The 19,335-nt window shown below is 30.6% G+C and overlaps 1 protein-coding gene across 1 annotated transcript; it reads right to left on the bottom strand.

Annotated features, from left to right (window-relative positions):
- Positions 1-358: 358 nt before the first annotated feature.
- LOC115968481 (endochitinase EP3-like) lies at positions 359-18,378 on the bottom strand. The gene is made up of 3 exons (XM_031087889.1): positions 18,211-18,378; positions 1,967-2,456; positions 359-938 (listed from the first exon to the last, which is right to left on the bottom strand). Exons 1-3 carry the CDS (start codon positions 18,376-18,378, stop codon positions 529-531), a joined length of 1,068 nt encoding a protein of 355 aa, XP_030943749.1. The 3' UTR covers positions 359-528.
- Between the last annotated feature and the right edge of the window lie 957 nt (positions 18,379-19,335).

The following is a 19,335-nucleotide window of genomic DNA, read 5'->3' as shown; positions in this document are numbered from 1 at the left end:
TGGTTACAACAGTCCCACTTGTGCTAGCTGTATTTCTGCTTGTGTCATCCTTCTATCCACGTGTCAACCTCCTATCCACGTGGCAAGGCTCCTTCATGCATGTGAATAAAGTGCTCATGATAAGGGACCGACTCAATTACTTCTAATAGTTCTGGACTGATCCAATCTCTTTGTATTTCAGTTCCTTGAGTGCTGCCCTGTTCTCTGCCCTGTTCTCCATCTCTGGTCTTGTATCTGTTAATAGCTTGAGTGCATTCTTCCTTGCTTTTAACAATTCCATTGAAGGGTCCAACGACTACATAATAGAAAAAATAAATTTCTTTCATTCCTTATACTTCTTCTCTTGGACTAGGCAAGATTGATTCAAAGTTCTCATGTGAGAACAAAAATTTTTATTATCAGAGAGTTGGCACCCAACTAACTCTTTATTATTTTCATTTATTTCATACATAAGATCTAATATTCAGTTACAATTAAAGAAATAAAATTGTAACATGGTGAAAAATAAAAAGTGTTAGTAAAAATATCCTAGCAAGAAAGATTATCACCAGGTGCAACTCCAAATTGAGTACAGTACTGTTGGTAATACTGGATTCGAGACTGAACTTTTCCAGGTTCTTTACCATCACATTCAACAGGACCATTAATAGCTCGAATTGTTGCTCCAAAACCTTGGCTTACAGATTGGTGAACATTGCTCATCCAATACCATAAGGCAGTCTTAAACGAGATATTCGCATCATTGGCAACAGTTTCAGGAGAGCCTAGCCCATCAAACTGATTTGCATTTCCAGCTGCTCCATAATTGTAATTCCAGGTTAGTTGAAGTGGTCCACGACCATAGTATCGTTTGCTAGGATTGCATGGATAGTCAGTCCTGGTTGTGTCACAGTAGTTTTCCGTTGTTGGAACATCTCTTTCTTCTATATAGCATAAACCTGTCCAAACAACAACATTTTGCTTCAACTCTCAGGTATAAGTCCTTGCAAATAATATCTTTGCCTTTGGAAAGTCCAAAAAAGTAAAAAATTTGGGTTTTCTTTTTTGGATTTGGTTTACTTTCGGTACTCTTTTAAGTAGAGGTGTCATTTTGTTTTAAATATACAATAGTAAGTGATAGTAAGTTTTAATCTCCACATTTTATTTAGTTGGTAGATGATATGACAGTTACTTATTAAAATAAAATGATATTCTAATTTAAAAAGTACTAGAGGTAAGTCAAATCCTTATTTTTTTAGCTATATTTTTAGGTTAAACTTATAAATTTTCTCATTTTTATTTACTTTAATTTCTTTTTGATGAAATTATTTATATTACCTTCTGAAAATAAAAAATCAATAAAAACCATCTAATCGCACTATTGTTATATAATTGTAACTTCTTTTTTTTGAGAAAAAAAAAATATAATTGTAACTTAAATACATGACCACTACGCACAAATATGCATGTCTATGATTTTATATATATAGTCATACGTACATACCATTCTATTATGAAAACTATATAAATATCTGTTATAAAGCTATTGTTTGTTTAAGATAATTTATTTTTATTGCCTTATTTTGCTTAAAATGTTTATTAATTATGGTAGAAATACGGTTCTACATAATATAAAGTAAAGCTCCCAAAAAAAAAAAAAAAAATTGTATCTTCATCTTAATTATTTTCGTTTTCAAGCTTCGGAAAACCAATGCTGCCTTTTTATTCTCTGTTGAGGCTTATTAAACTGAATTGTAATTTTTTTTTTTTTTTTTGAAAGGAACTAAATTTTAATTTGATAAATCACATTAATTAAACAACATATATATATATATATATATATAACATTTATAGTCTGTAACAAAATAAATTAATAGGAGGAAATATTAACTATAGAATAGGCTACAACCATAATTGCTTATTAGTATTATATATGTTTCTATATAATTGTATAATAACAAAGTTAGAGAGGGGATCAAGAACTTACTTCCAGTCTCATGTGTGACATGGGCAAAGAAAGCTGCAATCTCACGTTTACCATCATCACTAGAACCAGACTTGGCAAACTGATTATAAGAATTAAGAGCATCAAGAAATGCTGCTCTTGTGTAAAAACTCTTTCCAGGGCAATCTCCTTGGGCCTGGTTAAGTATCCCATTGAAAAAGCTTTCTGTCACAATATCAGGGACTGAAACATCATTGGTAGTTGTTGTACAAGGTCCTGATTTGCACCCCTCGCCACAGTATTCAGCAGTAGTGCCACAAAAGTCATATTGGCTGCAACATTCGTTTGCAGCACAATTACAAGCACCCTTCACATTTGCTGCTAGGATTCCAACTATAACGAGAGTTAGCAGACCCTTTTGTAAGCTAAGAGCAACCGTTTTCTTAATGAGGTTTGAGGAATATATAAAATGTGTGAGATGAAGAATTAGGTTGTGATAGGTATTTATAATGCAACATAAGGTGAGAAATATCTATTTCTTTCATGAAGAAATTTCTTTGGTCTTCTAGAAAAGTAAAAGGCGTGTGAGTTTAAGGTCAAGGTCTTTGTCGACATTGACTTGTCGAAAGCATAGCTAGTTTTTCTTCTTATATACCGTCAATAAGATAACGCGTTAATAATGGGCCAACTACCAGTGCCAGCCAGCCATCTTAAAATTTTGGGCAAATAAATTAGACTGCTTTGGCCTGAGGTTTATTGAAGAAGAAATTTTGTGTTCATCACATTTTTACAACAAATTTAATAGGATAAATTTAGTTTTTTCACATTCATGTTTAATTGGAAAGATGAAAAAGTAGAGAGATAGAAAATTTATTTATTTGGTTGAGAAGAAGAATAAAATGATGTAAAATGAAGTTACTATAAATTTATAATTACGTCTTCATTAAATAAAACAAAAAAGTAACGCATATTTTTAGCAAAAAAATTATATTGTGTATGTGCAAGTGGATGAAAAAAAAAAAATGGTAAACAAAGCAACTAGACAATGAAAAAAAAAAGATTTGTTCTCAAATCATAAGCATCTTTGAAATAGTTGCAAATGTACTTTGAGACTTTTCTTGAGCTTCTTGAAGTGGTCATGTCACAAATTTTTATTTTTCCTTTTCTAAGCTCATCCTCTTCCAATTTTCAACCAAAAGACGTAATATTTTTGACAACTGCTTCTATTTTTCATTTCCAAAAATTTTAAGAATGAAAAAAAAAAAAAAAAAATTCATGGGTAGGCATGCAGGAGAAAATAATAATAAAAGAAATTTCTAACAACGAAAACAGAAATTTATTTGGATTAATAGCAGCATACAATTTTTTTTTTTTGGTTGTGGATTGCGTTCCCACTCATGATCAGATCCCACCCCATTTCCTTTCTCTTTTATGAATTATGATCATTCTGCATCTTTTAGCTGCTCTCTTTTCTTTTCTTTTTTCTTTTATATTATTTAAATTTTAGTTTAGCATTTTCATATTCAAGTTATTGGGCCAGAAAAAAGGGGTAACAAGGAAGGGCCTAAATCCAAGTGAGGCCCAAAAGCACTGTATCATAAGGGAAAAGCCCAAATCATTGGGACACATAATTAGTAGTTATTTTAAATTGACCTGAAGGCACGTAACTAGCACGAGAAGGCTAACAGGGGCAATGACATAATATAATTATCCAAGAAAAACGTTGGAATTAGAATGTGGAAATCTCAGTGAGTTACAAAGAGGTTATTTGATCCTTGCAAACATGGGACACATGGCCTAAAAAAACTCATCAAATAAAGACATGTAGCATAATAATTAACTAGCCTTGGGCATGCACGTGAGCGAGTACTCAAAAACTCTTCTAATTTTTTAGTAAAAACTAATCATTTAGGTTTTATTATAATTTGAGATTACTATATTTTCCAATCACGAAAAGAAGTACTCAAAAACTCTTCTAATTTTTTAGTAAAAACTAATCATTTAGGTTTTATTATAATTTGAGATTACTATATTTTCCAATCACGAAAAGAAAACCTATGTGTGTGATGAAAGTGGCAAAAATTGGAAAAAACGTTCAGCAGAATCATACTTTTAACAGTAAACTAATGCCTATGCTACTTGGATCTAAACACAAACAAATCAGAATCTGGTCCAACAAATGAGTAAAGAAAAAGCAAAAGAAAAAAGAAAAAAAAAAGGTAGGAAAATAAATTACCCACCAATTAAATCAGAGCACACATCTCGTAATAAATACTTGAAACTACCATTTTTTTTTTCTTTTACAGTAAAAGAGTCTTTTTTTTTTTTTTTTTTTTTTTTTAAGGAAAGGGGTCTAGATGTGCATCCACGTTTTGTTTTTTTTTTTTTTTTTTTTTTTTACAAGATAAAATTCTACTCTAACCTAATCTAAGTGTATATGTGTGTGAAGCTCCCTCCTGGAGACTTGAACCTCGGCCTTTACCCTCCACACCCCACAAGCATTTATACTTGTGGAGTGACCATCGCACCAAGGGTGGGCGGTGGTACGTTTTTTTTTTTTTTTTTTTTCTTTTTAGTGGTGTTGTGTTGTTGTTCTTTTATTTATGACAGTTATCAAGTTGTATTTAATCCTAAAATCAATCCTAAAATTTAGCCATGTACTACACAAACATAACAAAAAGTTAAAAAGAGCTTATATTAATAAAATTCACATACATCACACACATATACACTTAGATTAGGTTAGAATAGAATTTCTATTTTGTATAAAAAAAATTAGCAACTACCATTTTTTTTTTCCTTTTAAGGTAAAAGGCTCAATTTTAATCCTAAAATGTAGTGTTTTATTCTTAAAAGTTAGCCACGTACTACACATTTATAACAAAAGTTAAAAAGAGTTTAAATTTCAAATATATTTACTACCTTCAAAACCGAGAAAATGTACGTAACATTTTTTATGGAGTAGTAAATTAATAATTATAAAAAAAAATGTAAATTGAATTTCACATAGGATTATACAAATGATAAATATATTTTCTGTTACAAAATAAATTTTTTTACAACAATTTCTTAGATAACAACCACTTCATGTGAGGTTTGAATCATACAATAATTCTTGTAAAGTCTCTCATTTGAACTTATTTAATATTCCATTCCAATACCTTCTCAATGCAATCTAATAAATTTGTGCATACGTCAACCTAAGAGATAAAAGAGATAGGGTTCATTATTTTGAATAAACCAAGTATTTTAAATTTTTTTTAAAAGGAAACTTTAATCAACAATGGATTTGAATGACTCTTTTCATCCACAAACATTTTAAATGACTTTGAATTAATAAAAAATGACGGGAAAGTAGATGAGAGATGAGGTTATTGGGTTAAATAGGAAAACCAATTATCGATACATTTTGAATGAGAAGTTTTTTTTTTTTTTTTTTTGGATATTGGGAAACAAAGTAGTGTGTAATGCAGTTTAATAAGAATGTTTCAAGTTATTCCTTCTAAAAAAAAAAAAAAAAAGTAGCATGTAATACCCTCAAAAAAAAAAAAAAAAAAAAAAAAAACTAGCGTAAATCCCTATAAAAAAACAAAAAAAAAAAGAGTTTGTGTTAGTTTTAAATTGAGGAACCAATTAAGTATCATAATCCCCTCAAAAAAAAAAAAAAAAAAAAAAAAAAAAAAAAAAAAAAAAAAAAAAAAAAAAAACCCAACCAAACCAAGTAGCAGACGTGCATGTTATTAAAGATAATAGTGGTCAAAGATTTTGTGTTTGATTTAAATTGGGAAACCAAGTAGCATAATACCCTTAAACAAATTTAAAAATAAAAAAATAAAAAACCAAGTATCATAATCCTCTAAAAAAGAAATAACGTAAATTCAACCCAAAAAAGAGTTTGCAAAAAGAAAAAGAAAGAGCCTTACCAATATCCTTTCTGGAGAAGCCAGTTTAAGCACAAACTCTCTTGTTTGAAATTTCTAAGTTAGCCACGGGTAATAAGCAACCGTCAAATAACTTTGTATCTCTAATCACATTCACCAGCGGGTAAGTAATTGATAGCCATGGCAGGTAAGAACTCAAAGAAAGTTAATGATAAAGAAAAGAAAAGAAAAGAAAAGAAAGAAAAACTTGCAAAATATAGAACCTGAAAAAATGTTGAAGCCTCTAACAGTATCTGTTTAAATGGTTTAGAAACCAAATCAGAAAGTAGAAGAAGAAGAAAGGAGGATGTGGAACTAAACTAAATGTGTTCAATTTGAAGAAAAATGAGAGATAGAAAGTAAGATAGAAATTGGTAAAACATACGTGCGTTTGTGGGTCTTAAAGTGTAGGAGTTTTAATTTATATATTTATCTCTGTTAGTTGAAAACTTACAAGTGGGTATAATGAGGGCATTTTAGACATCAAAATTGAGAAATCCAAATAGGGGAAAGCCCTTAAATAGTAGTATAGATAACTATCAAACATAACTACCGTGCACCCTTTGTGTGATAGTCATTTCACAAATACAAAGTTCTTGTAGGGTAGGGAGGGTAAGAGCTGGAATTTAAGTTTTCAAGAGGTTCAAAGATCCTCATTGTCCAATATATGTAAGTTTATGTCTCCTTGTATACATGTACTTGTGATTTGAATCATATGTTTAACTTTGATACGATATGTTATTGTTAATCTTAGTTTGATCTTATTTATTGTTCCATTCGAAGTCTTAAATTACTTAATTTTTTGTAACTTGGCCTTTAATTGAGATAAATTGTTCAAAAATATGCTTTATATGGAGATTGCATGTATTGTTTTGTGATGCTTTATATCAAAGTAGTCTATGTCAATTTACTAGGAATTGCTGCTTAGCCTAGTAGGTCAACTTAGTCATTTTTAGGAATTTAGTCACTTATGATTTCTCATTCTCTCAATTGTTAACTTATATTGATATTTCAAAAAGTTGGATTAAATTAGGCGTTTCTAGACCCCATACTTAGTGGTGTCCACTAAACCACAAAAATTGCACCAAAACCTTCCACAAAATAGCATAACCACACTGCACTGCACCACAAGTAACAGTGCACCGCACCACACCACATGGTGCAGTGTGGTTTGTTGTTTTATAAAATTTCTCATTCTCTCAATTGTTAACTTATATAGATATTTCAAAAAGTTGGATTAAATTAGGCGTTTCTAGACCCCATACTTAGTGGTGTTCACTAAACCACAAAAATTGCACCAAAACCTTCCACAAAATAGCATAACCACACTGCACTGCACCGCAAGTAACAGTGCACCGCACCACACCACATGGTGCAGTGTGATTTGTTGTTTTATAAAAAAAAAACTGCACAAACCACACCGCACCGCACCCACTCTGTATATTAATATATATATATATATATATTTTTATAATATTAAATATATTATTAATAGTTTAATAACCCTATTTTTCAAAAAAAAAAAAAATGATAACCCTAGCAAGTGTTGACTAGAAAAGCTAGCCTAAAATAAAGAAAAACTAGCTCAATAGTTTAAAATTTGGTCCAAAATAAAGGGAAAAATTATTTTTGGGTAGCGTAGGAAAAGCCCAAAATTTAAAAAAATATCGATTTCAAACCATTCAAACCGCATCAATTGCACTGCACATGTGACCGCAAAAAGGAAGTGCAGTATGGTTATAGTTTTGGCTAAACTCTAAACCGCACCTGTCACGCCCCGAACCCAACTATAAAGATAGGCATGTGACAACCGCCGCACGCTTATAAAGTAAGCACTCTATTTTAATAGATCTCCAATATTTTAATAGGAAAAAAATCCAAACCTCATGTACATAATGCCAATTGTCCAAAAGAAATATAAAACTATTAGAAGACCATCCAATCCCAAAATCACTAAACTTCTTTTACTGCTCATAACACAACGTCAAAACTCTCAAAACTTGATATTCTTCACAATCTGAAACTGGAGGGGAAAAAGGGGGTGAGTTGACAACTCAATAGGTAACCAAAGTCCTAAAAAGTTCTATCAAGCAATAGATCTGTAAAGTATAAGATGTAATATGTGTTTTCAAAAGTTATAATATACTATGTGTTATCAAAATAACTGAAGAAGTTTCATAATCTTAAAATAATAAGTTGCACATAGGTCACATACTTTAATCTTACAAATATATCAAAAGCTATAACTTACAATAGGTTCCAAAAACACATAAGCAGTTTTAGTGACTCAAAATAGACCAAATACTTAAACATTTCCAAAATCACATATGTAGTTTTAAGGACTCAAAATAGTCAGATATTCAAACGTAATTCATATTCTTTACAATCTTATGACTATGGTTACGCTATATCCCCGTGACTGGGCATCAGAGTATCAATGAATAACCCCCATTGGTTGGGTATAAAAATACCAATGAATAACCCCCATTGATTTAATTATCAGAATACCAATGAACAACCCTCATTGGTTTCGGTATTAGAGTACCAATGAATAATCCCCATTGGTTTGGATATCAGAATACCAATGAATAACCCCCATTAGCTGGGTATCAGAGTACCAATGAATAAGCCCTATTGGTTTGGGTATCAGAGTACCAATGAATAACCCCCATTGGTTTGGGTATCAGAATCAATTCATAGTCAAATTGTCCATAATCATATATATAAAATCATAGTTTCTAACAAAAATATATCTTATTCAAATACATATATATATAATCATATATTCAATATTCAAATATATTTGTGATATTTCTATATTCTTACTTTAAATCAATATAGCAAAAAAAAAAAAAAAATTAAATAAAATAATTCTTATATTCAATGCTCATATGTATTTGTGAAAATTCCTTATTCTTTACTTTGAATCAGTATAGCTAAAAACAATTAAATAAGATGCATCATATATTCAATAATCAGATATATTTGTGATAATTCTTTACTTGAAATCAGTAATACAATAGAAATAAAATTGTAATGTCTGTAAACAATTTTTAGTAGTTAAAATACGCACAATAAAACCAATTAGGATAAGGTTACTTATCTCAACTAGTTCACTACCAAAAAAAAAAAACCTTCTCTCTAACACTTTCTCTAAAATCCTTAGATATCACCTAAACAATTTACAAACACCATTTACTCAAAAATTAAATAATTTAAGAAAAATTATAAAAGATCCCAGCCAAAAGAGAAACTACTAAAATATCCAACAACTGTCTACTGTCATCTCACACCAAAAATTCTACATATTCATAACATATATTTCATTTACTTCATACTGTAATAATTCCCTAGGAATAAAGCCTATATAATATGCTATACCCATAGCCATAAATGGTCAAAAGTCAATCTGAAAAGGACACCTAGATCTATCTTCTATACGTGTGCTCTCGCTTTCTTTCTTTTCTTTTTCTTTTTCTTTTTTGTCAGAAACTTCAAGTCCACACCATGATTTTTCCTATTCACCAAATCCAAAATTTGTTACAAGGACTCCAGAAACTTGTGCAAAACTGGATTTACCATGCCATACCTTGTGCAACTTCTATCTACACTTACATGCATGACACAATAGTGGGCATAGGAAAAAAAATCACAATACCGAGGTAGAAAAATCTGCAAGTACATCCAGTTTACAAGAAAAGAAATCTAAACTTTTATACGTTTGCATCATTATAACTCTTGAATATTTAAATAGTATCACTATTGGCCAGAATATTGATATAAAAAAATACTTTAATTCTAAATAAAACTTAGATTTAACAAGAAGAGATTTTTAGGCTCTTACCTCCATTGTGCTGTCAAACTTTCTCTACTTGAGTAATTTGGATAGTCACCTCTCTCAAAACTTAATAAGTTTATATATAGTTAGGGTTTCAACCTTATTTTCTAAAAACTCCCTTATAAGTATAAATTATAAAATTGGCCCCACAAAAAATCACTTAAATACCCCTCCTTTTAAATCCTTTTTTTTTTTTCCGTGTATTACAATCTCCCCCACTTATAAGAATTCAGTCCTCTGAATTCACCACAAACTGAACCAATTATCACGCTTCCACTGCGTTACTCTAAAGCCACATTTGTATTGATCCATACAATATATCGCTCATCACCATAGTTCAAAACTATTTCACAACATATGCGTAGACTTTTCCTTCCCAAGATTTGTAAAATAAAAATTTCCAAAGCAAATGGAGCCATGATGCTTTCGCTGCATAATACAATACCACTATAAAATCTCTCACTCAATTACCCATAGTTTAAGAACAACCATATTATGAAAAAATATAAGATTCTTTAAAGATTTACATATCTCTAGTCTAAATAGCTCTCTAAATTCCTTTCAATATGAACAAAAGTTCCAAGGCCCATTCGTTTAGATTAACCCCAATAACTGATTTTCCATCAATCATTAATTTCAACAAAATTCCAAGGCCTAATTAGTCTCCAAAAATTACAACAAGGGAAATCCACAATTTTGAGATTCACCATAGACCATTGAATGCTAGCATCCATTTAATTCTATACCTCAAAATTAAGTAGTGCATCCAATGTTCCAATCCTTCCTAAGTTCAAAACTAATTTACAACATATTCGTATATCACTATATCTTTTCTTCCTCAAGTATTGTAAGAAAAAGAAATTCCAAAATCTCCATAAATAATCTATTGAGCATTGATATAAGGGTCTGTCATCGAACGTCTATCTTAATCATAAATTATCTTCACAAATAAGTAATATTTATTCACCTTTAACCTCTAGATGATACTTGGGTTGGAACTCATTGAAGAGATGGATTCTTTATAATTACATTGCCTATTATGAAAACAAGTCTCTAAGTATACATCAGCTAGAAGGGAATAGTCCATGAAGTATCTCAAACACCCCCCCCCCCCTTTTTTTTACTAGCAAATACTATTTCCCAGCAGCCTAGAACTTAGAGTACAATGCAACTTTATATTATTAACCACTTGTCGATATAAAACAAAGGTACCACAATGAACTATAATTCAACTTGTAGTAGCCTTTCAAAATAAAATCTCTTGCCATCCCAACTCCTTCAATATCCAATCAAAAATATGGATCACTAGTCCAATTCAATACTACCATGTACTTGTGTTCTATCCACCTCATTTTCTATTGAGCCAATCCATTAACTCTTATCAGTTAAATTCAAAGAATTACATTTTTGGCATCAAAACTTACTCCCCAGGATATTAAACAATCCTCCAAGTCCATAGAAAGAAAAATTAGGACCTCAAACTTCTAAGTAACAAAACATGTCTCAAAAACATTTAGGGACTACCTCACACATAAGTTAGGCTATGGTAACCCATGTAGGTCAACGCTAACAAGAATAATGATCCAAAAGAAGGTCGGTCCTTAACATTAGAATCCAAAGAAGTCCATCGATATATTGCTGAATTTTTTAAACACCCTCAGAATTTATATAATAACATATTATATAATGTGAACTTCAACAACCACAATTTAATTTTCCCTTCACACTACGAACTTTCTATTAATTTCCTAACTCCATATAAACTAAAATCAAGGAAGCGTAGCTCTAACATCAAAACTTAACCCCTAAATAGAGTTCTGCAATTTCCAATTCCCTAAAAGTGCTCCAAGTTTTGAATAGGGCATATAGTAAACTATCATTCAATAATTAAACCTATGAAAATCTCCTACAGATCAAACTAACCTTAGGTAGGTCGACTATATTAGGCAAAACTATCAAATGAGTTTCCAAAAGATCAGTCACAAAACAACAGTAATATTTCCTTTGCTTGTTCTTTTCTCACTCACTTTTCCTTTTAATAAGAAGAAGATGTTTTAATAACCAATCTGATCAATTACAAAATTTTCAAGAATAAAATACACCCACTTAATACAGTATAAGATCATAGAAGTATATAAATTAAAATCCTCCTTTTTTGTATTTATAAGCCTCGTATGCATAACCACATAGACATAATATCAAATCCTTCAAATATGACCTAACAAATCATCATATGATGGAACCTCCCTTACACTTCTCATCAAGTCATCAAAACAACACTATCTATGACCTAATAACCTTCATAAACAATGATAAATCCATAATTCCTAGTGCACCAACTTTATTCCAAATCAAATCCTAGTATAGAGTCTGCAAGATCATAACCTAAGCTCTGATACCATTAAAATTGTCACACCCTGAACTCAACTATAGAGATAGGCACGTGACAACCGCCACACGCTTATAAAGTAAGCACCCTACAAGTGTGCAAGGCTTTTTTAGCAACTAAAATTTATCCTCAAAAATTAAAAACAAATAAATCCAAAGTACCTCAACAATTTCTTTATGAATAGATCTCCAATATTTTAATAGGAAAAAAATCCAAACCTCATGTACATAATGCCAATTGTCCAAAAGAAATATAAAACTATTAGAAGACCATCCAATCCCAAAATCACTAAACTTCTTTTCCTCCTCATAACACAACGTCAAAACTCTCAAAACTTGGTATTCTTCACAATCTGAAACTGGAGGGGAAAAAGGGGGTGAGTTGACAACTCAATAAGTAACCAAATTCCTAAAAAGTTGTATCAAGCAATAGATCTGTAAAGTATAAGATGTAATATGTGTTTTCAAAAGTTATAATATACTATGTGTTATCAAAATAACTGAAGAAGTTTCATAGTCTTAAAATAATAAGTTGCACATAGGTCACATACTTTAATCTTACAAATATATCAAAAACTATAACTTACAATAGGTTCCAAAAACACATAAGCAGTTTTAGTGACTCAAAATAGACCAAATACTCAAACATTTCCAAAATCACATATGTAGTTTTAAGGACTCAAAATAGTCAGATATTCAAACGTAATTCATATTCTTTACAATCTTATGACTATGGTCACGCTATATCCCCGTGACTGGACATCAGAGTATCAATGAATAACCCCCATTGGCTGGGTATCAAAATACCAATGAATAACCCCCATTGGTTTGGGTATCAAAATACCAATGAATAACCCCTATTGGCTGGGTATCAGAGTACCAATGAATAACCCTCATTGGTTTGGGTATCAGAATCAATTCATAGTCAAATTGTCCATAATCATATATATGAAATCATAGTTTCTAACAAAAATATATCTTATTGAAATACGTATATATATAATCATATATTCAATATTCAAATATATTTGTGATATTTCTATATTCTTACTTTAAATCAATATAGCAAAAAAAAAAATTAAATAAAATAATTCTTATATTCAATGCTCATATGTATTTGTGAAAATTCCTTATTCTTTACTTTGAATCAATATAGCTAAAAACAATTAAATAAGATACATCATATATTCAGTAATCAGATATATTTATGATAATTCTTTACTTGAAATCATTGATACAATAGAAATAAAATTGTAACATCTGTAAACAATTTTCAGTAGTTAAAATACGTATAATAAAACCAATTAGAATAAGGTTACTTACCTCAACTAGTTCACTACAAAAAAAAACTTCTCCCTAACACTTTCTCTAAAATCCTTAGATATCACCTAAATAATTTACAAGCACCATTTACTCAAAAATTAAATAATTTAAGAAAAATTATAAAAGATCCCAGTCAAAAGGGAAACTACTAAAATATCCAACAACTGTCTACTGTTATCTCACACCAAAAATTCTACATATTCATAACATATATTTCATTTACTTCATAATGTAATAATTCCCTAGGAATAAAGCCTATATAATATGTTATACCCATAGCCATAAATGGTCAAAAGTCAATTTGAAAAGGACACCTAGATCTATCTTCTATACGTGTGCTCTCTCTCTTTTTTTTTTTTTTGTCAAAAACTTCAAATCTAGACCATGGTTTTTCCTATTCACCAAATCCAAAATTCGGTGCAAGGACTCCAGAAACTTGTGCAAAACTGGATTCACCATGCCTCACCTTGTGCAACTTCTATCTACACTTACACGCATGACACAACAGTAGGCATAGGAAAAAAAATCACAATACCGAGGTAGAAAAATCTGCAAGTACGTCCAGTTTACAAAAAAAGAAATCTAAACTTTTATACGTTTGCATCATTATAACTCGTGAATATTTAAATAGTATCACTATTGGCCAGAATACTCATATAAAAAAAATGCTTTAATTCTAAATAAAACTTAGATTTGACAAGAAGAGATTCTTAGGTAGTCACCTCTCTCAAAACTTAATAAGCTTATATATAGTTAGGGTTTCAACCTTATTTTTTAAAAACTCCCTTATAAGTATAAATTATAAAATTGGCTCCACAAAAAATCACTTAAATACCCCTCCTTTTAAATCCTTTTTTTTTTTTTTTTTTTCTCTGGGTATTACAGCACCGCATCGCACCGCACATGTAACTGCAAAAATAAGGTGGGTGCAGTTAATGTTTTGGCTAAACAGTATCGCAAAGTGCGTTGCTAAAAATGACCAAAAACCGCACTACACTGCATCATGAACATCCCTACCCAGACGCTTATCTATGAAATTAGATAATCACTTCAAGCTAACACTAGTTGCCAGAAGATTTATCTCAAATAACTTGCAAGCATCAATAAAAGACTTAAAATTTTCAAACACAAGTACATGTTTATTGGCATTTAGGGTTAACGGACCAGCAGATGAACACCAAAACTCACAGCATAGACTATGCTAAAAAAACATGTAATTATAAAGAAAGAAAGGAAAGGAAAGCATGAAATTTTAGCTTATGAGCCATTTAAATATGGTGATGATAGCCACCAATCTTTACATTTTCTAACCATTTAGTTAGGTTCCAAGCATAATCCCATCACCCACTTCCTCATTTCCTAGCTACAGCCACTAGAGTCAACCTCTTATTTTGATATTCAGCACCATGGCCCAATGAGCTACTACCATGTAAGTGCCCCAATAAATTTCCAACAAAAGGCGAAAAAATACCATTTTTGTCCCTATATTTTGGGATCCCTCTCAATTTATTCCTCACTTTTTCCTAACAGTCAATTGAGTTCCTGTAATTTTTAACTTGTTGTTAAGTTAATTTCTAAGACTCTATGTCATCATCTTAGTTAAAAATAACTTGATTGCAAGTTAAAAATAATAATGACCAAATTATTTGCTGGGAAAAACTGAAGACCAAATTAAAAATGACTTCAAAATATAAGGATCAAAATGATAATTTCGACAAACCAATATTAATATAGGCTTTAAGTACATGGAGGCAAGTGGCTAAATGATGAAGGTCAACTAGATGTATTCAATCACACAAAAATTAGTTAAATTTGGAGAGAGAGAGAGAGAGCCATGGTTCCTGAAATGTGAAAAAGAAGCCCCTCTTGTATGAGAAAAAAAAAAAAAAAAAAAAAAAGAGAGAGAGAGAAAAGCATAGAAACCTATGTTAATTATGTTGGCAATGTGGTTCGAACAGAGCGCAGGTTCATTAAAGTGTGACCTTTCAAACTGTTTTTTCCATGTTTTCATTGGGCCTTAAAATTAACTAGAAACTGCATGAGCCAGTATCTATTTTCAATTTCCTTTGCATTTTGGGTCTGTTTGGTTGGCTAGTTTGAGTGTTTTTGATATACGTGTGAGTAAAAAAGTGTGTTAAAATGTGTGAAAGATTGTTTAAAATGTGAAAATGCTGGTTAGAACTAACCAACCAAATAGGCCTTTGAAAACAATTTTTATTTTACGTTTTTTTGGCATGACCTTTCAATTTCCTTTCACCGAGTCATTTTCAGAAACAAACTATCTAATTCTATCCACTTTATATTTTGGTTGATTTTTTTTTTTTAAGGATGAAAGCATATGTGATTGTGAGTTATATATATATATATGGGCTATTTTTGCCTTTTCCTTTTGTGATTTGGGAACTTTTGTGTGCTTATTTTAGTGCCCTTGAATATTATTACTATTTTGTTTTTCGGTTTCTTGTATTTTTGGCATGACCTTTCAAAGGGTTGTGAATATTAAACCAATGGAGGAAATAAATTATTTTATTTCACCAATCCATGACCTTTTCCAAATTGCACACTTTATAGTTAAACAAGAAATTTTCAAATTCTAATCAATTGAATTACAGACTTATAATTATGCATGACCTTTTCCTAAAGCAAAAGACATTAAAATATACCAAAACTTTCACTATCTCCCAACCTATCTTCGATGTTTGGCCATAGGATCTTTTTAAAATAGAATTTAAAATTTTATGGTGTATAACTTGGAATTTTCTTACAACTCTTACATGATTAATTAAAAATTTTAAGGCTATATATTATGGTTTCATGCTATAATTCCAAAGATTGTACAAGAGCGAGCAAGGTTAAAGATAAAATGGTTATGAAACTACTTAATGTGATGATAATGGTGTCAATCATTGTTCAAATCGTCGTGCTGGCCAACAACTCTTCCTTTTCTAGTCTTTCTTCCTATCATCCCCCCTCTCCAGCCCCCTTTCTGCTTCCCCCTTCTCTTTGGTCCGAAACGTCACAAAATGATGCGAAAAATAAGAAGAAAAATTCCCAAGTTAAAAAATTTGACCCTTTATTAGAGTTGGCAAGAAAAATACGAAAACTATGCAATAGGAAGTGCAAAAAGAAACTTAAAGGAGCTGAGCTTGGCATGTCCTTTGCTTTTCCTAACATATATATTAATAGGTAAAGTTGAGAGAAAATTCAATTAGGTTTCAAATTGAATTTCAATTGTTATCTAATTTTGCATTACATGTCCTATTTAAGTTTTTTTAATTTTGTTCTAGGTGAGTTAATGAGGTGCAAAAGACAAAGAGTTTAATATAAATAAATCATCAAAAACTCAATAAACAAAAAAAGAAAAAAAGAAAGAGTAAAATTATAATTTAAATCCATATATGTGTATAATTGTAATTTTTTAAAATTGTACCGTGCATGCATATGCGCGAGTTATATAATAATTGTTATAATAAATGCCTCGATGAAGAAATGCATAGAATATCTGAAAATAATATTCTAGAAAAATTGATGAATGTAAAATGAAAATGCTATTAATTTCGTAAGGTACATTATCCTTCATAATTTTGACATAATTTGTGATGGATTTTAGTTTTCGTTAGTTTTAGTTCTTTCGGCATAATTTTGATTTAGGGTTAGTTTATTCCTTTCCTAAGTATGACTAATGAATATTAGTGAGGTTGATCTTTGAATCAAAGGGGGATGGATGTCCTACAATAATACGTTTTTGTACCATAACTTTGAACCTAATCTAGTAAGGATTACTCAGATTTTTGCACATAAGGTTTCAGTTGATTCTTTGACTTTGACCGAGTGTTGACTACTCTCAACCCTAACCTTATAAATTTGTGGTGTGTTCCTTAGTGATTGAGTTAGGGATAGAGTTACGACTTGGAGATAAGGGGGGGAGTGGGATGGTTTTGTTACTGGTTACTTGTGGCATTTCCGCTCTTGCTTAGCCACTGAGGGTTTTTTGTTGTTGTTGTTGTTGTTGTTGTCTTTGATAATGCTTGCTTCTATTGTTGTGTAAAGACAAAATTATTTAATTTGTTTAAAATTTTTTAAAGTTTCAAGTTGTTTGTTTTGGGAAAAAATGGTGAGTTAGACTTAATTTGTTTTAGTTTTGCTATTGGTATTTTTTTTTTTGTTGGATTAGTTTTTTTGGGTTGTATGTTTTATTTTAAATTTTAGATCTATAAAATTTTTTAATGACCTATAAGAGGAGAAAAATGCTAGAACTATAAATTTTTTTATAATTTCTTTTATAAATTGCTAATGTGGTGAGTGATTATTGATAAATTAAAAAATTGATACAAATGGTAGGCCTAGATATGCAAACTAGTAAGAATATACTACCTCAATAATAATTTTTAAAAATATTGTAAAAAGAGTTTATGACTGTAGCATTATTCTTAAAATGATCAATAATATTGTTAAGGGTGGCAAAGTGTAATTTTAGTGAACAAAATTGATAAAATTAGTCCCTTTATTTATATACACAAACATACACTAATATTTAAAATTAAAAAAAAAAAAATCAACTAACCCATTTAATTTAGTTTTTGGTAGCAATTACATAAGAAAATGCATCAATGGTCAATTATTCTCTTAAACATTTCCAACCCATCTTTGAAAATGTATGGAGGGTCTACTAAAAAAATGATTTATTTCTTTAGGTACAATTTAATGCAATTCATGTGGTCACTCCTTTTCCTCCTCCTCCTCATCATCATTATGACCCTCCCCACTTACACATCCACCATCATGGTGTACTATGATCTACAAACACCTCCATATACTCTCCCATATAGATCACCTCCAAGGACATAACCAACGTTTGCTTTTATCGCACAATCTGCTTCTTCCCAATCTCCTTCCGTTATCCTTGTATTGCCAAGTTCAAGAACCAACTCCGCTATGATCTTAATGTCTGCTTCCACCTCATTGGCCTTTATAGGTCTTCTCATTTCACTTACATAGTAATTTGGGATTAAATACTTTAAATTTAAGTCCATCCAAATAATTTATTTTATGTTACATTTTTCAATACATTTTATAAATAAATAAGTAAATAAACTAATATATGAAGACATTAACACCACCACATGTCTTGGGATTGAATTTATTTGTCTTTAAAAAAAAAGTATATACATGCAGAAAGTAAAATTTTACATAATATTTATTTGCATGCCTTTTCTTTTATTAATCTCACAAACGAACATGATTTTTATAAGTATTATTAATTGTCTCTTATGTACAAAATGTTTTTGAAGCTGGTGTTTGTTAGAAGAAAAACATTCATGTCAACTAACCTCATTCACTACATAAGTGTCAAATAACATAATGTACCTTGTCATTGCTTGCTACTGAAGTGCCAGAGGCAATCGCTTGTGTTAGTGAGCTGATCTGAACCTATCGTCATATCCTTTCACAATCGAACAAAAAAACAAAAACATGATAGATGTGTGTGCTTGCAAAGGTGATCCCTTCAATAACACACCATGAATGAAAAACAAATCATAGTGATTAAAAATAAATCATTCTATACTAAAAGTGTGACTTATTAAATGCCACAATATATAATCACAGGATTATCAGCATCTAAAACCACGTCTACCTAATGAAAAAATCGCATCAACCAAACTCCCTCTGCAATGTTGCTATAAGCACAATATATTTTGTGTCCTTAGTAGATAGAGCTATGCATGAATGCTTTTTACTACTCCAGCAAATTTCCCCTTTACAAGGAAAAAAAAAAAAAAAAAGCATATCCTATCATGGATTTATACTTGTCTAGATCATTACCCCAATCTGCACCACTATAGCCGACAAAGTGTAGTTTCTACCCAGGTAAAAGAGTGAGTAATTCACCATTCCACAGAGATGTTAGAGAATTCTCGACTGCTTTTTTTTCAACAAGTCTA

This window comes from Quercus lobata, chromosome 11 (assembly GCF_001633185.2).
Source record: "Quercus lobata isolate SW786 chromosome 11, ValleyOak3.0 Primary Assembly, whole genome shotgun sequence".
NCBI lineage: Eukaryota > Viridiplantae > Streptophyta > Magnoliopsida > Fagales > Fagaceae > Quercus > Quercus lobata.
The sequence above is the reverse complement of the archived record's forward strand: the minus strand, read 5'-3'. Positions and strand labels throughout refer to the sequence as shown.

Bases quoted from the DNA above. Each gene is read 5' to 3' on its own strand.
- LOC115968481 (XM_031087889.1), bottom strand. From the start codon at position 18,378: ATGAGAAGACCTATAAAGGCCAATGAGGTGGAAGCAGACATTAAGATC. The intron at 2,457-18,210 runs GTATATGGAGGT...TGAAAGAAATAG, and splicing joins GAGGTGATCTATATGGGAGA to ATATTTCTCACCTTATGTTG. The intron at 939-1,966 runs GTAAGTTCTTGA...TTGTTTGGACAG, and splicing joins TGTCACACATGAGACTGGAA to GTTTATGCTATATAGAAGAA.